The following is a 27,054-nucleotide window of genomic DNA, read 5'->3' as shown; positions in this document are numbered from 1 at the left end:
CTTTATATTATTATGTTCAGCTGAATCCCTTTTTTATGATCTCCCCTTCTAAACCCCTGTAGGTCTTGTCGGCATACCAAGAGGTCATGGCTGACAGAGATGTTTATGGGATGTCATGACCATGGTAGGGTGGGCAAAGTGTTCCTCGAAAAATCGGAGGATCTTCCGTCAGTCTAATTGGTAATTGTCCGTGTCATGTTGTCGTAGGTACTGATCTCTGTCCGGCAAATTGTATGGATTGTCCTGCACGTTACATTTAAAAATAAGAAAATTAAAGGCCTCAGACTATGGCAAACAAAAATTCCACCCCCCTTGTCGTCATCCGGTAGCACCATCCCGCCCAAATACTCGCTGCTCATTACAGACTAACAGACAGACATAACTCTATTGACTCGACTATTGATGCTTTATACGGTCGAAAACGCAACAAATTTAATGTATACCTACAATCTTTGGAGTATCGGGTATAAAAAAAAAAATACATATGTACATACATGTATTTTTTAGACTTACCGCGCCCAGTTTCTGCTCGATCCATTTGCATTTGAAAACCGTCGGCTAACTATCGCATAGAAACGTTCGATTTAGGAACATCCAAAATGGATGGTGGACTAACTGGGAATGTTTCGGAATGGCAAAACCTTACGGACCATCCCCGAAATGGATGGTGGATTGTCGTCAGTGTGAATAGCGTATTATTTATTTATTATTTATTTAATTAACAATTATCTGTTAATAATGGTACTTAATTACAAAAGGAGGAAAGAAGAGAAGTTAAAAGTTAGTTAAATTTAGGTTATTATAAATATTGCATGCTATTAGTTTAAGGGATAGTTCAGGGGATAAGGAATGACAGAGGGAGTTATAATTATGGCATATAACGTTAAACGGTTCATGTTCGGCATAATTAGACCTACATATGGGTAAGCGGATTGGACTAAAAGTTCGGGTAGGTCTAGATGGGACAGCCAAGTCAATCTGACCCAAGAGAGTTTGGGAGTAAACAATCCCGAGAAGGAGCTTGTGCATGAAAATTGCCCCATTACATATTCTGCGATGGTACAACGACGGCAGGTCAATTAGATTTAGCGTAAACCGGTAGGGTGGCAAGATTCTACCCGAGTCCCTGTTAATGTTACGAAGGGCAAATATTATTGCTTTTGCACGGATTCAATAACAATCTGCTGCTCTTTATACTGCGGGCTCCACACACAAGAAAAATACTCCAATATCGGACGTGCTAACGAGATATATGTACAGTTGTTTCGTAACGTACGGGTTGTCAAGTGTGAAAGTTCCAATCAGAGTAGGGAAGACAAATTTTAACATCATAACCATACATTTATTTAGTAGAGTATGTTATAACATTTGAGGATGGTCATTTACAAAAAAAATTAACAGAAGCGGACCCAGATGACTTCCCTGTGGCACTCCTGATGTAACATTAACGATTGAGTACGGTGAGAGAGATAGAACAAAATCCAATTTAGAAGATTTTTTGGGAAACCTCATAAAGGGAGCTTGTGTATTAGCAGAGCAGGATTCATAGAATCAATTGCCTTTCTAAAATCCGTAAAAACTACGTCCGTCTGCAAACATCTTTGTAAGCCGCTGTGGATTAAGTTAGAGAACTCAAGAAGGCTAATCGATGTTTGAAAAAACCCTGTTGACCAGGAACTCAAGAAGCTTCGGGATGGCGTAAAGCTTTGCGATACCACGATAGTTTTTAATGTTTGATCTTGAAACAATTGTAAGAAGCGGAATGATGTATGACTCATTTTAACAGGACCCTTTTTGCTTTCTTAGCTTCTTTTTTATATAGGGCTGGACTGTTTCCTCCTCTTGTCATCTCTCGTCTCCTCGTTGGCTCTTTTGGCTCTTTTTTTTACAGAGGATATCTATTGTTTCGACCATCAGGGGGGTTTCTTTTTCCCCCTTTGTTTGTTATAGGGCATGCTGACATGACCGCTTTGTTGCATGCTTCCGTGAACCTGTTCAAAAGACGGTTTAGGTCGCCCCTCGAGCACGGGCATATTGGATATTTAAAAGAGAAGGAAGTTGGTGAGACAGTAAGTCGAGGTCAATAACCTCCTGTCGATTTTAAATTATAAAAGTGGGTTCCGATTAAGATTGTGGTTAAGATTGATTTGAAGTATTTTTAGGAACATCTTCAAGGACCACTGTAATATCAGCGTCCGAGTCGTCTGAGACACTCTCTCGGCATATCGACTCGAAGTTGAGCATAAGATCCGTCTCCGAAGAGCATTCTTCTTGGGTCGGCTCCAGCTCGTCATGGGGCGCTTCGATCTCCGCAGCAATGACCTGCTCGACTGGGTTGCCGACTGGACGCGCCACGGCTGCTGCGACTTGAAAACTTTGATTATGACTGAGCTAAAGCCGAAATGCTTTTATCTGCCTCTATTGGCGCCAGTGACTCTTTATCGAAAACGATCACTGCATAGTTAGTTGGTTGAGGATACGCTCTGACTACTTAAAGGTAGCTGGCGTAGAACTCTCCGACCTGCGCCACCGCAGCTTTATACAGCTTCTCGGAGCGCAGGCTATTTTTGTTGTATTTCCCTGGAACTAACCTATGTCCCTGCAAACAGGTGGTGGACCGGGGTCTTTTTCCAGGAGCTCGAAGAAGCGGTCGGCCAATGCCGCTCCCACCCACTTCCACTGGCTCCTGGGTATCTTCCCCTCCGCGCTGCATTAGTCAAGGACGCCGATCAGCGTCCTCTCATTGGCCATCTGTGCGAAGGAATCATCTCTGTATCACTCTGGAGCGTTTGGCAGTCGGTCCAGGCGTCATGCCCCTCCGCTTTACCAGAAGGTCGGACAGCCGCAATGTTGATAGCTGGTTCTCGAATGTGTCAGCTTCGGGAATTGCCTTACCAACCACTCCAGATTTGGGATGGGACCCCATAGGGTTCGTACAGGCGCCTTCTACCTAGCAGGTTTTTCCTGCTGTAGAGCTGGTTCAGCTGGACCTTCGGGCCGCTACCTTCTCATGCTTGGGATTGCTCTCAGTTGGCGTTTGGGAAGTGACAGACAAATTTTTTTTTTTTTTTTTTTGGTATATGTATATTTTTTTTCTATGTCACCTCGGCACGGGTCGAAAAATACTCTTAGTCCGGCCTGGTGTGAGGTGGGTGTTGGGGTTGGGATGTGGGTAGGTAGTGTGTAGGGATGGGAGTGTGTCAGCTACTTATATCAGGTGTCACCACAAACGCATCGTCAGTGTTGCTGCTTAGAAAACACCCGCTGGCTATCCAGGACTTATTTTTGGCACTCTCGCTAGGAATGCCCGCTTATTCGCAGCTGACCTACCGAGGTAGGCCGTTCGCTATCCGCAACCTGCGACACGTCCGGTGGCCTCACCTAGGCCCCCTTTGAGCCAGCTCATCGGACCAGACTCTTTATGAAACAACTCTTGCATAAATATATGCTCAAGCCATATTAACGGTTAAAGTGATTTAGATGTGAAAGAATCACGGAGGAGAATTGTAAAAGTTGAGCTATTATGTCCAAATGTAAATTTGGTCATAATTATGTCCAAATGTAAATTTGGTCACAATTATGTCATCAAGCGAAGTGTTTAGATTGTACCCTTAAAGCTGGAGAGGCAGCAGGTGAAGAGCCAGATGCGGCAGTCACAGTCAGTGCAAGAGCAGTATTACCTTCAAGTTTCTCGGCACCAAAATCGATCATGGCCGGTGAAGTTATTAAGGAGCAGAATTGCTAAGGTCAATTGAATTTTATTGCTGCATACTGGGTATGTTGTGTCGTACGTGTAGAATAAAGAGTTAATGCGGCTCGTTCGACCAATTTCACAATACCGTCCCAGTCAAACCACACTTAGCTTGTTTTATAGTAATATGTACTTCATTATTGGCGTCTCTGATCGTGTTCTTATTTACATACATTCCTTTTGGATCAACCTAGTTTTCGGGGCTGCCAACTTACAACTTTTTTATACCCGATACTCAAAATGAGTATTGGGGTATATTAGATTTGTGGTAAAAGTGGATGTGTGTAACGTCCAGAAGGAATCGTTTCCGACCCCATAAAGTATATATATTCTTGATCAGCATCAATAGCCGAGTCGATTGAGCCATGTCTGTCTGTCCGTCTGTCCGTCCGTCCGTCTGTCCGTCCCCTTCAGCGCCTAGTGCTCAAAGACTATAAGAGCTAGAGTAACGATGTTTTGGATCCAGACTTCTGTGATATGTCACTGCTACAAAAATATTTCAAAACTTCGCCCCGCCCACTTCCGCTCCCACAAAGGACGAAAATCTGTGGCATCCACATTTTTAAAGATACGATAAAACCAAAAACGCAGAATCGTAGAGGATGACTATATGTTTTAGAATGTAAGATCTCAACCAGATCTTATTATAGCCAGAATCAAGAAAACAATTTCATTCTTTCTCGCTCTGTCTCTCTCTAACACACAGGTTTCATGGTCGGTTTTGCCAATTGCAAAATATGAGTTCAAGGATCTCAGAACCTATAAGAGCCAGAGCAACCAAATTTGGTATCCACACTCCTGTGATATCGGACCTTGACCGTTTCGTGTCAAAATTTCGCCACACCCCCTTCCGCCCCGCAAAGGACGAAAATCTGGGGCATCCACAAATCTCAGAGACTATTAAGGCTAGAGTAACCAAATTTGGTATCCGCACTTCTGTTAGATCTCACTATAAAACGTATATCTCAGAATTTCGCCCCACCCGTTCCGCCCCCACAAAGGACGAAAATCTGTTGCAGCCACAATATTGCACATTCGAGAAAACTAAAAACGCAGAATCATAGATAACGACCATATCTATCAGATTGCTGAATCTGGACCAGATCAGATAATTTGTATAGCCAAAAGGAACAAATCAATTTGCACTGGCTACGCAGCGCCCGACGTCACGCTCAGACTGATTTTCTGTCTCTCTCGCACGCACTCTTTGTCGTGTCGTTTAATATTAGCAGCGTCTGCCGGAGGAGAGCCATACTGACTTAGTATCGGGTATAACTGTAGAGTTGCGGTGTCCGCAGCAACTCACAACGTTCCCCCTCGTTTCAAAGTAGAAACTTTATTCATTTATCGTAGATAGGTATTATATTACGCTATTAACAATATGTAAACAAAGTATGATAAGTGGGTTTATTGTTAAATGAAAATTAATTATTCCTAAACAGACGGTGGCATAAGTATTTTGACATTTTATAAAATGTAAAAAAAAACAAAAACGAATGGAACGAACTAACTTTTTATGATGAATCAGCAAAATATATATCCTCCCTTTGCCTCTATCACCTTTTGCAGACGTCTCGGAACTGACTCCACTAAGCTGTGGATATAAGCCAGCAGAATTTCTCTCCAGAGTGATTTCACCTCTCAGATTTTATTCTCACGGTTCCTTGTCAAATTTGGACCAGAGATTCTCGATAATATTTAAGTCTGGGCTCTGGGCCGGCTAGTCCAAAGTATTAACCCCAATGTCCTTCAAGAATTGGGTAACGACTTTAGCTTTATGACACGGGGCGTTGTCCTGTTGGAAGGTAAAGGACTCCCCAATAAAATGATCTCCAGAGGAGAAAGCGTGATAGTTTAGCACTTCCAAATATTTGTCTTTATTCATGCTACCATCAACAGGAACTAAATTTTGCGAGCCATTGTAGGCGACGCATCCATAAAACATTATGGTCCCACCTCCATGGATCGCTCTTACACATATAGGTGCCACTTTTTTGCGACGTTCTTTTAGGTTTCTTACAAAAACTTTTTTTTTTGAGCCGTGAAACTGAAAAGCACTTGAATCGCTCCATAAAAATTTTTTCCAAAATTAAAATTATTTGCCGATCAATTTTTTGGCAAATTCAAGGCGCTTTGACTTATTGCGCTGTGTTATTTGCAGTATAGCTCTAGTAATATATGTTCCAAAATCAGTTTCCTTAAGACGTCTACGTATTGTCCGTTCGCTGACATCAAAATTTCCTGTTCCCTTCAAGTCATTGGCAACCGATCGAGGAGTTTTTAAGACATCCTGCTTAAATTGCCGCAAACTAAAAGTGTCTACCTTGGCAGTTGTCTTTCGTGGTCTGCCACAACGTGTAGCGTTTTTTGCAGTGTTGGTTTTTTTAAATTTGTTTTTTTATAGCAGTTTGTCTGACGTGAAATATACTATAATCTACTGATATTTTGCACTGAAATACCAGAGTTGAACTTCACTATTATTTCATTTTTAAGAGATTCACTGAATTCCTTTTGGTTACTCATATTTCACAAATTATTGAACGAAAACAATTTTTATCAGCATTTATAATCTCTAAACTGAGATAATCCGTAATAATGGTTTCGCTTTCTATCAACAGCAGATCAGTGCAAATTAATTGAAGTTCTGACAAAATACTTTTGTCCAGCCAAGATCAGATTACGAATGAGAATAAGAAGCATATTAACAAAACGCAAAATGCAACTACGAAGATAATTTGCAATATACTTTATGCATTCATGTAGTTAGCGGTAAATCAGATAAGAGAGCTGTAACACGTAGCAATTCGTCAAAATTCAACGCTAAACGTTGCGTAGAGCTTTGTCAAAATACTTATGCCGACGTGTTTATGTATATAATAATATAATATAATGCATTCGAATGAATTTGGAAACGGCTCCTCACTCAATTCATTCAATGTGTGCCAAGTCGTTTGACTGTTGTGTAAATTAGAGTATAGACGTTAGCGCATTCACTCACTCAATCTCTGACTTTTTTGCAGCTTTTTGCAGTACATGTGTATGTATATGTAGTACATATTGTATTGCTGTTACTGATGGCAATCGGTTTGTAAAAAACGAAGATAAAACGAATGTTTTGTCAGTTTTGTTGAATGGCTTTAGTCGAAGAAGTAAAAGTCGAGAAATTCTTGCTTTTATCTGCTTCAATTTTTTCAAACTGTTCAAAATGAACTGCTGCCTTTGTGCGTTTTTAATTTTATCCTATCCTCAATATTGTGGATGCCACAGATTTTCGTCATTTGCGGGGGCGGAAGGGGTTGGGGCGAAATTTTGAAGTACACTTGTGCAGGTTCGATATCACAGGAGTGTGGATCCCAAATTTGGTTGCTCTAGTCTTTAGGATCTAGGCGCTCACTTTTAGCAACAGGCAAAGCCGACCATTAAATGTATGTGTTATAGAGAGACACAGCGAGAGAGAATGAAATTGTTTTCTTCATTCTGGTTATAATAATGATACGATCTGGTACGATCAGATTCTGCAGTCTAAAAGATATGGTCATTCTCTACGATTCTGCGCTTTAGGTTTTCTCGTATCTTTAAAATTGTGGATGCCACAGATTTTCGTTAAATATGGGAGTGATTTTTTGAAATACACTTTTAACAGTCACAAATTACAGAAGTCTGGACACAAAATGTCGTTGCTCTACCTTTTTATTTTTGTTTTGTGTACCTATAACTCTAGCGAAAGCAATATATTTCAACAATTTGTAACAATTTTTTGGTAAAAATTATACACTTTTTGCACCGGGATGAAATTGTCACCAAGATTCGTTGAAAGCGAAAACATATGTTTACTTTGACATATTGAATTTATAAATATCGATGTTAAAAATATAAAAAAAATTGACAAGGTCCATGATGTATTATAATTATAATACAAAATATCGTTTTTCGTATTTTGAAAATTCGGTTTATATAAGCTGATTGGCCGTTTGACTCACTGAGCGATGGTGCAATAAAGTCAGGTCTAAAACATTTAGCCTAGGTCTGTAGGGTGTCTACCAGAGTCCCAGATTAGATTTCGAAGAGCAAAAATTTAAAATAGCTCATTCACTGATTCGATAACAACCTGCTGATCTTTATAAAATGCAAGCTGCTGGAGAGAGCGGTGAATTCGAACTCTGCAGTTGGAGCTGTCACACCAATACAAAGCGAATTGCCAAAAATTTGAATCAAACGGTTCGCTGGTAGCTACACAGAGTGGCCTGCTTTTCAGGATATCTATGAAAGTACAATTCATAGCAAGCAGCATTTGACGAACACACAGAAGTTTCATCATTTGAAAACACTTCTTATCGATGAAGCTGACAACTTGGTACGACATTTGGCGATCACTGACACTGCTTACAACACTGCATGGGAACGTCTCAAGGAAAGGTTCAATCGGCCGAGGCATATCGTAAATTCGTTTTTGGAACAATTCATGAGATTGCCCACAACTACTAAAGTTGATGCGGCGATTGATGCGTAAAGTGTCCGACGGTGCAAACGAAATTGTACGTGGTTTGGATGCTGTAAATCAAACGGGACGCGACTGTTGGATTATATACATATGTATCTAGCACTGGAAAAACTTGATACCGACACGAAACGCAGGTGGATTGAACGCAGTATGGATAAAGACTCTCCCACTCTCTGCGACTTTTTCAAGTTCTTGGATGATCGTTGCGAGGAATTGGAACCTGCGTCTGCAGGGAAAACAGTAACTCCAGGGGACAAATCAAAAAGGTTCACACATTTGATGGTGCACCAAATGCCATTCGACAGAACACATTCTGTATGTCCATCCACAAATTTTGAACAGGTCTGCAACAAAAGATAAAAGAAAAAGATATAACTTTTTGAAGCCTGGTCATTTGTGCAACAAGTGTAAATCAAAATATTATGTTAAAAACGCAAATGGGGATTACATAACATGTCGCCTCTTATTGGATACTGGGAACTCTCGTATGTATCGGAACGTTGCATTAACGCTCTTGGGTTGCATCGTTCACAATCTCGCATACTGGTTTCGGGAATATCTTCAGTGAAAACTGACACCACAAGGGGACTCAGCACACTTCACATCAAGTCCCGGATTGGGTAGCGAACACGTATGGTCTAAATTTACAGGAAAGAAGATGTATAACAGTAAGGGCAATCTTATCGCCATTTCATCAGTTTTTGGATGGGTTATTACGGCGCTCATGACACCCCAAGCAACCAACGCAATTGCACTAACAACCACATTGGATATAGATGTTTCGCTCCAGAAGTTTTGGGAGCTGAAGAACGTCGACTGCACGACCAAACTTGAACCCGAAGATGAACAGGTCGAGAAACACTCTCTCACCACACACACTCGCGATGAAAATGGGAAGTATATCGTGGAACTTCCATTCCACACCACACACCCTGAATTTGGAGATACTCTACAAGGAGCTCTCAAGCGTTTCAAAACGGTTGAACGTCGCTTGCAACAAAATGAGCAGCTACGAATACAATACATACATTTCATGCGAGAATATCAGACTTTGGGTAACATGCGACAACATTTCTACATGCCACACCACCCTGTGTTCGGTCGATAACTCCGAGTAGTTTTCGACGGGTCATTCCGCGACGCCAATGGTAAGACTTTGAACGACACTCTCTTTACAGGGCCGAGCATTCAACGCGATCTATTTGCTGTGTGCCTGCGCTTCAGAATGTACAAATTCGTATTCTCAGCGGATATTGTGAAGATGTTCCGCCAAATATGGGTCTGCAATAAGCATCAAGATTTTCAGAGAATCGTTTGGAGAGAAGGTCCAACCGATCAAATCAAGCACTTTCAACTATGTACCCTCACCTACGGAACTGGCTTCGGATTATTATCATGAATTTCCGAATGTTGCGAAAATGCCACTGGAAGATTTCTACGTTGACGATGTTCTTACTGGATCAAACAGTGAGGATGAGCTACTACGGAACCGGAACTGGAGCACGTAACCTTGTACGCAAAATCACGCAGGAATGTTTAGCTTGTTTTCGACCAAGACAGCATACATCAGATTAACGAATGGGTGATCTACCGAGCATTCGTATCACACAAGGACTGCCATTTGTCAACACCGGTTGCGACTACGCTGGGCCAATCATTCTCAAGAATGGCAAGGTTCGCAAGCCACGTAAGAAAGGGCTATATATGCATATTCGTTTGCCTGGTCACATCGGCAATACATTTGGAACTTGCCACGGATCTCACCACTGAAAAGTTCCTGGCTGTACTGCGGCGCTTCATATCTCTACTTGGCACGTGGGCCAAAATCTACAGTGGCATCGGCACAAATTTAATCAGCACGAAACGCTCACTCGATGATATGCAAACTCTACTGGAGTCACAGCAACACACCGACCTGGTTACTGGGTATTAGTTCCTCCTGGTTCACCTCATTGGGATGGAAAATGGGAATCGGCAGTTCGATCTGTTAAACTCCACCTTCGACGAGTCGTCGGAACCTCAATGCTTACATTTGAGCAGATGCGTACCCTACTTGCGCAAGTCAGCGCAGTGGTCAACTCACGTCCTCTATGCTACTGGGGTCAACTATTTAACGCCGGCTCACTTCTTAATTGGACGACCATTCACCACCATACTGGAGGCTGACTTGGGTCATATTCCCGTGGGTCGATTGGGGTACTGGCAGAGTATACAATCCATGTACCAAGGTTTCTGAAAACAATGGCATCAGGTGTACCTGACCACTCTGCAACAGCGTCCAAAGTGGACCACGTCAATCCCGAACATCTCGATCGGGGACGTTGTGCTTGATAAGGAGTCCAACAGCCCACCTGCTTTATGGCACATTGCACGAGTTATAGAAGCCTATCCAGGAAAGAACGAAGTGGTTCGAGCAGTCAAGCTCAAGACCGCATCTGGAGAATTAACCCGACCAATTACTAAAATTGCGGTATTGCCCCGTTCAGAAACTGTGTTTCAGGGCGGGCCGGGATGTTGAGTTATTCAGACGATATTCTTGACTTCCTATATTTAGAAATAAGTCCATCGCTAAGCGAAGAAGCAATCGGAAAATGGGAGCAAGAAGAAAATGAATGGGAGCAAAAAGAGAGACGAAAAATCTGTACACACTCATATTATTTTTCGTCGCTGCGAATGCATTTTCAGTACCAACTAGACATCGAACCTGACAAGAACAAAATAAAAACAGTCTACTAAAATCACTCGAGCATATTAGTCACGAACACTAATTATAGACCAGTTGCCAAACTCAGCCATGTTTCAAAACTTCTAGATGGAATCATTGCCGAAAAAATCACTTTCCGACTTCATCAGTACATTAGCCCAAATCAGCATGGTTTTATGCCGGGTAGATCAACGACCACTAATCTCATCGCTTTCAGTAATTTCTGCACTCGTGTCTTTGAAACGCACTCTCAAGTATATGTTGTGTATACTGACTTTGCTAAGGCCTGTGACAAAGTCTCTCACTGTGCCTTAATGGCCAAGCTGCATCGGTTAGGGATTCATTCCTTCCTGATCAGTTGGTTTAGGTCATATCTTGAGCGGCAAGAGCATGTCGTATTGGTGAATGGAAAGCCTTCGAACCCATTCTTGGCTACTTCCGGCCAGGGAAGTGCGCTTGGTCCACTTCTGTTCTCAATTTTTAGCAGAAGAACAGTTACTTATAAATATATTGTAAAGAAGTTCTCAGGCCGAGGTACAGCCTTCAGTCTGTCCAGGGCCCGGTCCTTCCCCATAGCAAATTTTGTTGTGTGAGGACCTAAGGGGAGAGCCGTTCGTGGCGAAAGCGCGCCCGTGGGGTTGATCGTCTGACGGTCGGGCCTGGCCCGGCCACGAGGCGTAGGTGAACCCATGCTTGGGAGCTGCAGAAACGTGCGTCGGGGGTCATGCGCGGTGAGGGAACCCGAGGGGTTCGGGTCAGGGATCGGAATGGTGTGGGGGAGGGGATCCCAGCTTAGCAGATGCCGCATGATCCACGACTCACACCTGCGTCGCTGGGTCCCCAGGGCAAGGGTGTAGGAGAGGGAGACCAGCTTTGCAGATGCCGCGTGAATCCACGACTCACATCCAGCATCACCAGGTCCCCAGGGGAGGGAAACCCAGCTTGGTGGACGCCGCATGATCCACGACTCACATCCACTTCGCTGGGTCCCCGAGGAGAAGGACGGAGAGGGAGGAAAGAGGGTTGGTTTGGCGAGTGATTCCCAAAGCGGTAGTCTTGTATAGCAGGTGGGAGTAAGATCGATCGGCTTTGTCTGTTTCCCTCTCTTTTGTGCCATTTTTCTTGGTGTTCGTGGCGCTGCTGTTGTGTTGGCCGTTGCACAGTGGTTGCGCCCATGGGCCAAAAATCAAACATTCAAATATAAAATATTTTGACAACATGTCGTCTCATAAATGTCCAAACTTCTTTGTGGCAAACCGGATTTTTCCGGATTTGCAACGGCACTTTCTAAAATTAGAATTGAAATGACGAACACATGTTCATTTTTGCGACGCGTCTCTGCTTTTTATGCTTTTTGTCAAAACAAAAGCGCACTTCAAAGTGATTAAACGTTTGGCAAAGTGTTCGAAGATTAATTATTTAAAATGGATTTTGTAGTTGAAGGTATTTAGTTAAAGAAATTCTTATTGTAACATTAATATAATTAATTAAATCTTTTTTGTGTCCTTTTAACCAACTCAACTGTTTTTGGGTATTTTGTGAACGTCTATTTTATGTTTACTTAAAGGTGTAGTTATGTTACCCACAGATGCCCCTATTGTGAGTGTTATCACTGTATTTGTTAATGTTTTAAGGAAAGAAAAATGAAAAGTTTAGCTGCTGATAGTTGCTGATTTGCGTATATTCTTAAATAAACTAAAGCGGTCTCACTATTTTTCAAGAACAAACATGCAACGCAATCAGCTGCTATTCTTTTGTTTATGTGATGTTGCTGTCGTTTTCGTCAATTGTGTTTGTATATTAAACTTTTTAAATATTATTGTTTATAATTTTGTCTTCTTTTGACATTTTACTATTCATTGTAAAGGAGATTGTCATAACTGTGTGTTTTCACGCATGCACATCTTTGATCTTTGGTGCTAAGAAAAGGGCACGAATGCCGAAAAAATGCAAGGCATAAATAATTTGCTGGAACTTAACATAATAAGCAAAGGCTACGAAGTCAATACGATTGACCTTAAGAAATGCATTGAGTTTGCAAAAAGATAGTTGCCTACTGGACTCAGTACAAAAGAATTAGAAGTTCAGTTGTACAATACCAATCTGAATGGCTAAAAACTAAAGAATACGTTGTCCTGAAGTCCTGAATATTTCTTGCACATTTCGTATAAACTGGATGTAAAGCTTTGGCAAGTACGATCGGCAGAACTCAAGTCTATTGTGTTGAAGAGAAAAAATCAAATTCAAGCGGAGTTTCGCGAGAAAATGGGGTTACTTGTCGATAAGCCAAAGGATGGAGGCAGAAGAAACTCCAACGATGGAAATACTGCCAGGAAATTTTTCAGTAGCCCAAGCTTAGCATCTCAGATAACAGGCATTGATGAATAAGTGATTGCCCGATGCGCTACGATATTGCAAACCTTAGCATCAGGATACAAAATTAATATAAAAAAATTCGAAAAATACGCACTAGATACGGCTAATAAATTAATTGAAATGTATCCATGGTACTATCTTCCAGCAACAGTGCATAAAATTTTAATTCATGGACCCAAGGTAATAGAGCACGTATTGGTTTCGATTGGAGAGCTCTCAGAGGAAGCTGCAGAGTCAAACAATAAAGAAATAAAAAAGTGCCGTCTGCAGCATACTCGGAAGATGTTTCGTATACTGACAAATACAGATTTGATTAAAACGCTTCTTTTGAGGTCAGACCCTTTTATAACAGGTCAAAGAAATCTGCCAAAGAATCACAAATCCACTTTTATATCATATACATATGATTTATTGGATGATGTATTTTAACCTTTTTTGTTATTTATTTTTAATTTTCGTAATTTTTATTATCTTATAATTAAATTACATTTGCTGTTATATATGATTGAAAAACTGGAGTCACGAATTTTTTTTAAAGGATTTATGGCGGGAGCGGAGGGGGTAGGAGAGTTTCTCTTTCACAAATATTAACTGTATGCTATCTAAATTCATCTCTAATACCCAGAAACAAATTTCAGCGCTCTATCTTGACGGGAAGTATTTTTGGCCACCAGCCCCATATAAGCGCAACCACTGTGCGTTGGTTCTCTGGCTTTGGATGCGTGGGTGTGAGAGTGGGAGCGATCGTTGGCTCTCTCTCCGTTTCCCTCTCTTTTGTGCTTTTCTTTTCGTTTCCGTGGTGCGCTGCTGCTGTGTTGCGGTAGGTCCACCGCTGGTGATGCTCTGGTTAGTTCTTGGTACTGGATCCGTGTTCTTTTACCCTATAGAAATTAAAAGGCCTCGTCGTTTTGGGATTCCTTAATCTATTTCTTATTATAATTGGGGAGGTATCTACAGAAGGGAGGGTAAATCAAAATTCATGGCATTGTCTGTTGGTGGCTCAAAAATTATAATGTGTATTTATAAGGAAAATCATAAGTTATCCCTCCAGGGGGTGGTGTTGCTGCCCTGTTGTGAAGGTTGTGCCTTCACAATATAAAGTAGAATGCAGCAAATGATCAACAGCTGTCAGGGAACAACATAGCATAGAAAAAGAGTTGCACGAAAATAAAAAAAAAGAAGTCAATAAATAGACTTCATTTTCTGCGCAGAACAGAACAAGAAAAAACGTGGGGGAACGTTGTGAGTTGCTGCGGACACCGCAACTCTACATTAATACCCGATACTTAGTCAGTATGGCTCTCCTCCGGCATACGCCGCTAATATTAAACGTCACGACAAAGAGTGCGTGCGAGAGAGACAGAAAATCAGTCAGAGCGTGTCGTCAGGCGCTACGTAGCCACTGCAAATTAATTTGCTCCTTTTAGCTATAAAAATGAACCGATCTGATTCAATTTCAGCAATCTGATAGATATGGTCATTCTCTATGATTGTGCGTTTTAAGTTTTCTCGAATCTGCAATATTGTGGATGCAAAAGATTTTCGTTCTTTGTGGGGCGGAAGGGGGTGGGGCGAAATTCTGAGATATACGTTTTATAGTAAGATCTAACAGGAGTGCGGATACCAAATTTGGTTATTCTAGCGTTAATAGTCTCTGAGATTTGTGGATTCCCCCCAGATATTCGCCCTTTGCGGGGGCGGTAGGGGGTGTGGCGAAATTTTGAAACAAACTCGTCAAGGTCCGACATCTCAGGAGTGTGGATCAAAAATTTGGTTGCTCTAGCTTTTATAGTCTCTGAGATCTAGGCGCTACTGTTTTACGCTAAGCAATGCCGGCTATGATACGTGTGTGTTAGAGAGAGACAGGGCGAGAAAAAATGAAATTGTTTTCTTTATTCTGGCTATAATAACGATTCGATCCAATTCAGACTCTGCAGTCTAAAAGATATGGTCATTCTCTACGATTCTGCCTTTTTGGTTTTCTCTTATCCTTAAAACTGTGGATGCCACAGATTTTCGTCTTTTGTGGGGGCGGAAGTGGGCGGGGCGAAGTTTTGAAATATTCTTGTAGCAGTGACATATCACACAAGTCTGGATCCAAAACATCGTTGCTCTAGCTCTTATAGTCTTTGAGCACTAGGCGCTAATAGGGACGAACAGACGGACGGACGGACGGACAGACAGACATGGCTCAATCGACTCGGCTATTGATGCTGATCAAGAATATATATACTTTATGGGGTCGGAAACGATTCCTTCTGGACGTTACACACATCCATTTTCACCACAAATCTAATATACCCCAATACTCATTTTGAGTATCGGGTATGAAAACTAACAGAAATGTATCTCAAACTTAATAATAATGCACCCGAACCTCAAAATAATATTTACCACAGCTTTGCAGCAACCCTCTGAAAGCGCTTTCGAAGGTGGATCGCAGTAAAAGTGAGTTTTAATTAGGTGTCTAGTAATTTTTTGGTATGGAAGGATATATCTATGGTTGTTCCGACCAAATTCTCTTTATTTGTTTGTGGCCTTTGTAACTTATGGGAGGGAAATTATATTTCAATTTATTATGCAGAATTTAGTTTTAATAAATACCTTTATATTATTATGTTCAGCTGAATCCCTTTTTTATGATCTCCCCTTCTAAACCCCTGTAGGTCTTGTCGGCATACCAAGAGGTCATGGCTGACAGAGATGTTTATGGGATGTCATGACCATGGTAGGGTGGGCAAAGTGTTCCTCGAAAAATCGGAGGATCTTCCGTCAGTCTAATTGGTAATTGTCCGTGTCATGTTGTCGTAGGTACTGATCTCTGTCCGGCAAATTGTATGGATTGTCCTGCACGTTACATTTAAAAATAAGAAAATTAAAGGCCTCAGACTATGGCAAACAAAAATTCCACCCCCCTTGTCGTCATCCGGTAGCACCATCCCGCCCAAATACTCGCTGCTCATTACAGACTAACAGACAGACATAACTCTATTGACTCGACTATTGATGCTTTATACGGTCGAAAACGCAACAAATTTAATGTCTACCTACAATCTTTGGAGTATCGGGTATAAAAAAAAAAATACATATGTACATACATGTATTTTTTAGACTTACCGCGCCCAGTTTCTGCTCGATCCATTTGCATTTGAAAACCGTCGGCTAACTATCGCATAGAAACGTTCGATTTAGGAACATCCAAAATGGATGGTGGACTAACTGGGAATGTTTCGGAATGGCAAAACCTTACGGACCATCCCCGAAATGGATGGTGGATTGTCGTCAGTGTGAATAGCCTATTATTTATTTAATTAACAATTATCTGTTAATAATGGTACTTAATTACAAAAGGAGGAAAGAAGAGAAGTTAAAAGTTAGTTAAATTTAGGTTATTATAAATATTGCATGCTATTAGTTTAAGGGATAGTTCAGGGGATAAGGAATGACAGAGGGAGTTATAATTATGGCATATAACGTTAAACGGTTCATGTTCGGCATAATTAGACCTACATATGGGTAAGCGGATTGGACTAAAAGTTCGGGTAGGTCTAGATGGGACAGCCAAGTCAATCTGACCCAAGAGAGTTTGGGAGTAAACAATCCCGAGAAGGAGCTTGTGCATGAAAATTGCCCCATTACATATTCTGCGATGGTACAACGACGGCAGGTCAATTAGATTTAGCGTAAACCAGTAGGGTGGCAAGATTCTACCCGAGTCCCTGTTAATGTTACGAAGGGCAAATATTATTGCTTTTGCACGGATTCAATAACAATCTGCTGCTCTTTATACTGCGGGCTCCACACACAAGAAAAATACTCCAATATCGGACGTGCTAACGAGATATATGTACAGTTGTTTCGTAACGTACGGGTTGTCAAGTGTGAAAGTTCCAATCAGAGTAGGGAAGACAAATTTTAACATCATCACCATACATTTATTTAGTAGAGTATGTTATAACATTTGAGGATGGTCATTTACAAAAAAAATTAACAGAAGCGGACCCAGATGACTTCCCTGTGGCACTCCTGATGTAACATTAACGATTGAGTACGGTGAGAGAGATAGAACAAAATCCAATTTAGAAGATTTTTTGGGAAACCTCATAAAGGGAGCTTGTGTATTAGCAGAGCAGGATTCATAGAATCAATTGCCTTTCTAAAATCCGTAAAAACTACGTCCGTCTGCAAACATCTTTGTAAGCCGCTGTGGATTAAGTTAGAGAACTCAAGAAGGCTAATCGATGTTTGAAAAAACCCTGTTGACCAGGAACTCAAGAAGCTTCGGGATGGCGTAAAGCTTTGCGATACCACGATAGTTTTTAATGTTTGATCTTGAAACAATTGTAAGAAGCGGAATGATGTATGACTCATTTTAACAGGACCCTTTTTGCTTTCTTAGCTTCTTTTTTATATAGGGCTGGACTGTTTCCTCCTCTTGTCATCTCTCGTCTCCTCGTTGGCTCTTTTGGCTCTTTTTTTTACAGAGGATATCTATTGTTTCGACCATCAGGGGGGTTTCTTTTTCCCCCTTTGTTTGTTATAGGGCATGCTGACATGACCGCTTTGTTGCATGCTTCCGTGAACCTGTTCAAAAGACGGTTTAGGTCGCCCCTCGAGCACGGGCATATTGGATATTTAAAAGAGAAGGAAGTTGGTGAGACAGTAAGTCGAGGTCAATAACCTCCTGTCGATTTTAAATTATAAAAGTGGGTTCCGATTAAGATTGTGGTTAAGATTGATTTGAAGTATTTTTAGGAACATCTTCAAGGACCACTGTAATATCAGCGTCCGAGTCGTCTGAGACACTCTCTCGGCATATCGACTCGAAGTTGAGCATAAGATCCGTCTCCGAAGAGCATTCTTCTTGGGTCGGCTCCAGCTCGTCATGGGGCGCTTCGATCTCCGCAGCAATGACCTGCTCGACTGGGTTGCCGACTGGACGCGCCACGGCTGCTGCGACTTGAAAACTTTGATTATGACTGAGCTAAAGCCGAAATGCTTTTATCTGCCTCTATTGGCGCCAGTGACTCTTTATCGAAAACGATCACTGCATAGTTAGTTGGTTGAGGATACGCTCTGACTACTTAAAGGTAGCTGGCGTAGAACTCTCCGACCTGCGCCACCGCAGCTTTATACAGCTTCTCGGAGCGCAGGCTATTTTTGTTGTATTTCCCTGGAACTAACCTATGTCCCTGCAAACAGGTGGTGGACCGGGGTCTTTTTCCAGGAGCTCGAAGAAGCGGTCGGCCAATGCCGCTCCCACCCACTTCCACTGGCTCCTGGGTATCTTCCCCTCCGCGCTGCATTAGTCAAGGACGCCGATCAGCGTCCTCTCATTGGCCATCTGTGCGAAGGAATCATCTCTGTATCACTCTGGAGCGTTTGGCAGTCGGTCCAGGCGTCATGCCCCTCCGCTTTACCAGAAGGTCGGACAGCCGCAATGTTGATAGCTGGTTCTCGAATGTGTCAGCTTCGGGAATTGCCTTACCAACCACTCCAGATTTGGGATGGGACCCCATAGGGTTCGTACAGGCGCCTTCTACCTAGCAGGTTTTTCCTGCTGTAGAGCTGGTTCAGCTGGACCTTCGGGCCGCTACCTTCTCATGCTTGGGATTGCTCTCAGTTGGCGTTTGGGAAGTGACAGACAAATTTTTTTTTTTTTTTTTTTGGTATATGTATATTTTTTTTCTATGTCACCTCGGCACGGGTCGAAAAATACTCTTAGTCCGGCCTGGTGTGAGGTGGGTGTTGGGGTTGGGATGTGGGTAGGTAGTGTGTAGGGATGGGAGTGTGTCAGCTACTTATATCAGGTGTCACCACAAACGCATCGTCAGTGTTGCTGCTTAGCAAACACCCGCTGGCTATCCAGGACTTATTTTTGGCACTCTCGCTAGGAATGCCCGCTTATTCGCAGCTGACCTACCGAGGTAGGCCGTTCGCTATCCGCAACCTGCGACACGTCCGGTGGCCTCACCTAGGCCCCCTTTGAGCCAGCTCATCGGACCAGACTCTTTATGAAACAACTCTTGCATAAATATATGCTCAAGCCATATTAACGGTTAAAGTGATTTAGATGTGAAAGAATCACGGAGGAGAATTGTAAAAGTTGAGCTATTATGTCCAAATGTAAATTTGGTCATAATTATGTCCAAATGTAAATTTGGTCACAATTATGTCATCAAGCGAAGTGTTTAGATTGTACCCTTAAAGCTGGAGAGGCAGCAGGTGAAGAGCCAGATGCGGCAGTCACAGTCAGTGCAAGAGCAGTATTACCTTCAAGTTTCTCGGCACCAAAATCGATCATTGCCGGTGAAGTTATTAAGGAACAGAATTGCTAAGGTCAATTGAATTTTATTGCTGCATACTGGGTATGTTGTGTCGTACGTGTAGAATAAAGAGTTAATGCGGCTCGTTCGACCAATTTCACAATACCGTCCCAGTCAAACCACACTTAGTTTGTTTTATAGTAATATGTACTTCATTATTGGCGTCTCTGATCGTGTTCTTATTTACATACATTCCTTTTGGATCAACCTAGTTTTCGGGGCTGCCAACTTACAACTTTTTTATACCCGATACTCAAAATGAGTATTGGGGTATATTAGATTTGTGGTAAAAGTGGATGTGTGTAACGTCCAAAAGGAATCGTTTCCGACCCCATAAAGTATATATATTCTTGATCAGCATCAATAGCCGAGTCGATTGAGCCATGTCTGTCTGTCCGTCTGTCCGTCTGTCCGTCCGTCCGTCTGTCCGTCCCCTTCAGCGCCTAGTGCTCAAAGACTATAAGAGCGAGAGCAACGATGTTTTGGATCCAGACTTCTGTGATATGTCACTGCTACAAAAATATTTCAAAACTTCGCCCCGCCCACTTCCGCTCCCACAAAGGACGAAAATCTGTGGCATCCACATTTTTAAAGATACGATAAAACCAAAAACGCAGAATCGTAGAGGATGACTATATGTTTTAGAATGTAAGATCTCAACCAGATCGTATAATTATTATAGCCAGAATCAAGAAAACAATTTCATTCTTTCTCGCTCTGTCTCTCTCTAACACACAGGTTTCATGGTCGGGTTTGCCAATTGCAAAATATGAGTTCAATGATCTCAGAACCTATAATAGCCAGAGCAACCAAATTTGGTATCCACACTCCTGTGATATCGGACCTTGACCGTTTCGTGTCAAAATTTCGCCACACCCCCTTCCGCCCCCGCAAAGGACGAAAATCTGGGGCATCCACAAATCTCAGAGACTATTAAGGCTAGAATAACCAAATTTGGTATCCGCACTTCTGTTAGATCTCACTATAAAACGTATATCTCAGAATTTCGCCCCACCCCCTTCCGCCCCCACAAAGGACGAAAATCTGTTGCATCCACAATATTGCAGATTCGAGAAAACTAAAAACGCAGAATCATAGATAACGACCATATCTATTAGATTGCTGAATCTGGACCAGATCAGATAATTTTTATAGCCAAAAGGAACAAATCAATTTGCAGTGGCTACGCAGCGCCCAACGTCACGCTCAGACTGATTTTCTGTCCCTCTCGCACGCACTCTTTGTCGTGTCGTTTAATATTAGCAGCGTCTGCCGGAGGAGAGCCATACTGACTTAGTATCGGGTATAACTGTAGAGTTGCGGTGTCCGCAGCAACTCACAACGTTCCCCCTCGTTTAAATGCTAAAATCAATAAAAATAATCACATTCAAACTGTCGATATTTATCGAGCTCAAATTAAAATAAATTGCTAACATAAAAAATAATAAATTCCCAACATTCTCCTCCCAAAATATTGTATTATTAAATATTGAGAGCGTATATTTAATTTAATCAACTTAACAACTGGTCTTTTATAAATTCCAATTTTAGTCTAATAGGTTCTGCACAGGTTTGACAGATGTGAAACTCCGATTCACACTGGCACCATCCACCATCCGTCAAAAACAGCTGAAGCCAATAACAAGTACATTTAATTTGCGCGGAACATTTATTAATTATTCTTTTTTTTTTTCTTATATTGGATGATGGAAATATAGCAATTATTTCGGCATATAGCATTAATCGGAATAGGTCTTGATAGCCACCACAAAAATAATAGCGCCATAATATTGTGCTGTTGTATTTGACACAATATTTTAAATATAGATACACAACAGCGCGATTAATGTGTGTCGCAAAATATTGTGTAGATCGTAATGAAAATTAATAACTTATTTATTTTTTAAAACTCCTAACAAGTCGTTCTGGAATTTTCACAAAGTTGAAGTAGAAACGTGCGGCTTAGGAACATCCAAAATGGATGGGGAACTAGCTGGGAATGTTTCGGAACGGCAAAACCTTACGGGCCATCCCCGAAATGGATGGTGGATGGCCGTCAGTGTGAATAGCCTATAAAAGAGTTTTTTCCCGTTAAAGACATATTTTGGTAACTGTTATTTCAAGTAAATTTAGAAACCAAGAATAACCAGAAATTCGAACAAAATGTATGGCATTAAAAAATTTTGGCTTCATGGGCTGTCCGTATCCTGGTCTTCACAGTGACAATAATTAATCTTAATATTATTTTTATATTATTGCTTATCTGTGTATTCATTTAAAAACTAAACAAAAAATATTTTTTTTATTTTTAAAACTAAAATTTAAATATTAATTAAATATACCCAAAATAACTATATATATTTTTTTTTTGCCACAACTGCTTCAATTGTTTTGTGAATATAACATAGCTGTATTGGAAAACCTCGTCGATATCAAAATTGTCGAAAAACGTTCATAAATGTAGATCTTCTGCAATTTCTAAGTGTGCAGCGCGAGATGCCATGCAAGCGAATATCACTTCATATTTTTTTCAATTACATGAAGCTAATTGACCCATAATTGGAACACGGAGCTTTGATTTTTATTTTTTTTTTCAAAATTGACAATCTCTAGCTATTTTCTTTACTACATTACAGCTTTTTTCAATAAAATATTTTTATCGTTAATTTGCTACAACCGTTTTGATAGCTATATGACAATTCTTTACATAATAATAATTAACTGACAATTCTTTGACTGTGCTTCCTCAATGTGGTTCAATTTTCCTCGTAGTTCAAATAACCCATCGTCTGTCATAATAGCTGCAAGTGACTTTATGGTGCTTGGATTGCACTATGCAGCACCATATTTCCGCTGTGAACCAAACCGACTTTTTTATAGATTTGGGGCTTTAAAATTGTTAATTTGGTAGCTGGTACATAACTTAAGTATTTTACATCTGTATGTACTAAATTCTGTAATTCTGAAAAGCTGATAATTGTAACTATAAATCGGACCCAAATACTTTGCAGCTTAAGCGTACTTATAAGCGTAGAATATCATCTACAATGTCATCTAGGCGTTGACGCCAGCCAAATCGAACCCTTTGTTTTCTCTTTTGTTTCTTTCTGTTCCGCGCGTGACGAACATAATTCGATTCTGCCGACCGTGCGCAGTAGAAGAAAACTTCGTTTTTTCTTTTTGTCTCTTTTGCGCTTGCGTCGTCAGAACTCTTTTGCTTTGTTCGCTTTATATTTTCTATCTGCAATCGTCAAATTGTGCGCAAACAAAGCGAGATTAAGTACTGCAGGGGAATTACAGAATTGAATACCTACAGATGTAAAATACTTAAGTTATGTGATAAAAGAAGCAGAGCCTATGAAAACTAATTTAAAATTCAGTTTTAAAATATTTAAAAAAACACCCGGGAAAACAAAAAATCTATCAGAAAAAGTGGGTTTAGTTCGAAGCGTAACTATGGTGTTGCATAGTGTAATCAAATCATCCTATACGTATGGTTAACGATAGGTTTTTGTGTAGTGGAATATGGCTAGATCTTAGGTTTAAGGGATTGTCAGCACTATTTATTTAGGTCTTAAATGAGTATTTATAATTTCAGCTGTTAATGTTTTTCTTGTGTTTATGTTTGAACAGCAGTTAAGGTATTATCACCGTCATACGGGACAAAAGAACCTGGGTCTTAAAACGCTAACTCTCATAGTTCTCAAAATGGATACAATTAAAACTGGTACGCGCAAAGCCCTCGAAGAAAATGAAACGGCAACAGTTCACGAAGAGAATGATAGGCAGCTAAGGGGCTTACCGTTTTCCTTTGTTCGGGTAAGTACAAAATATTTCACTCTTAGAACTTATATTTCAAAAAGTAGTAGCTACTGCTACCGTCTGCCTCAATATTGGAAATATTTTTCGGCTTTGGGAGGGCTGGTAAGTACAGCGAAATACTCTATGTTGACAGTGCAGGAAATTTGATTTGTGCATCCGGATTGCTGGTATCCCAAAAACCTTGGAAAGCCCTTCCAATACTAAACATTTTTATTTCAACTATTATTCTGAGCTTGTTTCTTTTTCAAAGAGATAACCACATTAAAAATTTTAAAAAATATTCTAAATTGGAAAATGCAAATGGGTATTCAAAGATACAGGGTTTAATTAAATTCGTGCAAATCATTTAATAGCCGGATTTGATCAGATCAGATAATAGTCAGAACTCAAAAAATAAGTTCCCAATTGTTTAATTTCTTGCCTTGTGCTCTTTTTCTTTCTTCCACTCTGGCTTATCAGTTAAAGATAAGTTTTCCTTGCCGGTATGTACTCAAAGAGAGCACATCGCTAACTTTCTCCCTTTTTTTTTAATTTAATTTCAAGGACTTGATTTTTACCCACACAAACGTATAGCTGTACTTTCAGCCAGGCTCCGTAAAGTAAACGACTTTTTATACAAAAAAATGAACCTTAATTGCAAAAGGAAAAAAATAAATGACTTATTAATGCATTAACATAAACTTGACACCTATATCAGGATAATTTAACTTTTGCTTTCTTTATAAATAATTTTATATTAACGCAACCCCAAATTTGGCTCGGGAAAAATTGGACAGGGCAACAATTTTCGTTTTGGTGCAAACAGCAAAAATATGTGAAAACTGGATAACCTTAAATCGAAACGAAACGTTTTGGCTGAAAACGTAATCCGCAAAAGTAAATGATAATCCCATATAATTTATTTTTCCTCCTTTTTTAAACCTTTTCCTTCCCTAGTTCCTATACTTTTCGATGTAATGAACAAACCTTGCACTTGGGAACGACGTTACGTTTCCGTTCGGTAAATCTATATACCTTAGTAAAAAATTATTTTCAATTTTTCTTTACAAAAATTAGCTGCTTTTTTGGACTATGCAGTTCTTATCTCTTATTTTTGTGCTAAGTAACTACAAACTTTCGTCTTCTTTGAGCCCCAGTTGGATTTTTATACCCGATACTCAAAATGAGTATTGGGGTATATTAGATTTGTGGTAAAAGGTGATGTGTGTAACGTCCAGAAGGAATCGTTTCCGACCCCATAAAGTATATATATTCTTGATCAGCATCAATAGCCGAGTCGATTGAGCCCTGTCTGTCTGTCCGTCCCCTTCAGCGCCTAGTGCTCAAAGACTATAAGAGCTAGAGCAACGATGTTTTGGATCTAGACTTCTGTGATATGTCACTGCTACAAAAATATTTCAAAACTTTGCCCCGCCCACTTCCGCCCCCACAAAGGACGAAAATCTGTGGCATCCACAATTTTAAAGATATGAGAAAACCAAAAACGTAGAATTGTAGAGAATGACCATATCTTTAAGACTGCTGAATCTGAATTGGATCGTATTATTACTATAGCCAGCATCAAGAAAACAATTTCATTTTTTCTCGCCCTGTCTCTCTCTAACACACACTTAGCATAGGCGGCTTTGCTTAGAGTAAAACATTAGCGCCTAGATCTCAGAGACTACAAAAGCTAGAGCAACCAAATTTGGTATCCACACTCCTAATATATCGGACCGAGACGAGTTTGTTTCAAATTTTCGCCACATCTCAGAGACTGTTAAGGCTAGAGTAACCATTTGGTATCCGCACTCCTGTTAGATCTTACTATAAAACGTGTACCTCAATATTTCGCCCCACCCCCTTCCGCCCCCACAAAGGACGAAAATCTGTTGCATCCACAATATTAAGGATACGAGAAAACTAAAAACGCAGAATCATAGATAATGATCATATATATCAGATTGCTGAATCTGGATCAGATCAGATCATTTTTATAGCCAAAAGGAACAAATCAATTTGCACTGGCTACGCAGCGCCCGACGTCACGCTCAGACTGATTTTCTGTCTCTCTCGCTCGCACTCTTTGTCGTGTCGTTTAATATTAGCGGCGTCTGCCGGAGGAGAGCCATACTGACTTAGTATCGGGTATAACCGTAGAGTTGCGGTGTCCGCAGCAACTCACAACGTTCCCCCTCGTTTGTTCTTATTCAGTGGATAGATATGGTCGATGATATTCAACTATATTCTTAATATTTTTAGTTAGCACATGTTTGACATCCTTGGAATGGCCATCGCGATTTTAAAAGCCGTGGTCGTCTAAAATAATAAATATATAATTTGAAATTTTGTTTAATTCTTAATATATAAAATATATATATATATATTTTTTTTATTTTTATTCAAAAGTAAAAACAAATATATTTTTTTGAGTCTGATGTATTCTTTAAAGACAGTAAGAATATAATAAAATCATTTCAACTTTAAATATGAATATGGCAAATAACACAAGTTTACACGGTTTTTGACTTGAGCAATCAAAAGCTGTTTATAAGGTAGATTCGAAGGCTGAATCAAAATCAGTAGCCGGTTTTTAAATTGTTCTAGTTTTCGAAATATTCAATAAATTCATTCGCCCATCATGCCTTCGTCCCAAAATCCTTGGTATCGCTTTTAGATTTTCGCTATATCTTGATGTAGCCGCTCTCCTTGCTCGTCGCTCGTATTGCCCAAGTTTTGTGGGAAAAAATCAAGATGTGAATGCAGAAAATGAATCTTGAGAGACATTCGAGCTCCAATCTTGTGGTAATTCTTCAAAAAATTGTCGATTACTTGTTTGTAATCCGTTGATTTGCAGTTACCGATTTTTCTTCGTTTTCGGAGCATACAACAGCAACAAACGTAACAAAAAAACTTTGAATCGACTGTGCAACGTTTTCCCGGCATTTTCACTCGTTCCGAAGCACAATTACAGTACAAAAAAAAAAAACAAATTCCGAAAGATGTTCGATGCAACGCGGTCAGCTGACATCTGTTATAAGAGCGCAGTACTGCCACCATCCGCGAACTCGAAAACTAAAACCAATCTTGACAAACGGATTGAAGATCTGAGTTTAGGGCACCAAGTAACGGTAAGAATCGTTCTCATCTGCTCGGGTCCAAAAATTGACCCGAATTTTTAAACTCGTGTAATTATTCCTAATTATTCTGAGCCTGAACCATATCTTAAAAAATGTCTGTTGTGACAACTTGTGGTTTGTTGCAGTATAATCCACAAAAAATACAAAGAAAATTAAAGAAGAAATCAAAGAAAAATATCCAGGTAAGCAGCCACAGTGTACTGCTTGCTTTGAAAGCTGTCTAGTATGTGTTCCACTACCCTGTGCAGTTGGCTGTTTTGACCAGCGGCGACTCCAGTACCCTTCGTAGGATGCAGCTCTCAAACATTTGCCAAAAGTCGACAAGAGATTGCTCTATGGTTGTTGAGCTCTTCCGGTGGCTTTCCTGGCTTTGGCAACATGAATATGTGGGTACATCTCCAGGCTTTGGGGAAGTAGGCTAATCTTAGCGGCACGTTAAAGATTAGCAACAGATA

General features: G+C 40.5%; 1 protein-coding gene across 4 annotated transcripts in view; it reads left to right on the top strand.

Annotated features, from left to right (window-relative positions):
* LOC117186501 (rhophilin-2-like) overlaps nucleotides 1–27,054 on the top strand; it is a 140,647-nt gene that overhangs the window by 5,856 nt on the left and 107,737 nt on the right. For all 4 annotated transcript variants that reach the window (XM_033387383.1, XM_033387381.1, XM_033387380.1 and 1 more), the window contains one exon: nucleotides 23,292–23,477. In XM_033387383.1, the coding sequence (XP_033243274.1) occupies nucleotides 23,367–23,477 (111 nt within the window). In that variant the 5' untranslated portion in view covers nucleotides 23,292–23,366. The remainder of the gene's footprint in view (nucleotides 1–23,291; nucleotides 23,478–27,054) is intronic.

The sequence above is a fragment of the Drosophila miranda genome, chromosome XR (assembly GCF_003369915.1).
Source record: "Drosophila miranda strain MSH22 chromosome XR, D.miranda_PacBio2.1, whole genome shotgun sequence".
Taxonomy (NCBI): Eukaryota; Metazoa; Arthropoda; class Insecta; order Diptera; family Drosophilidae; genus Drosophila; species Drosophila miranda.
This window is presented reverse-complemented; position numbering and strand designations above follow the sequence as displayed.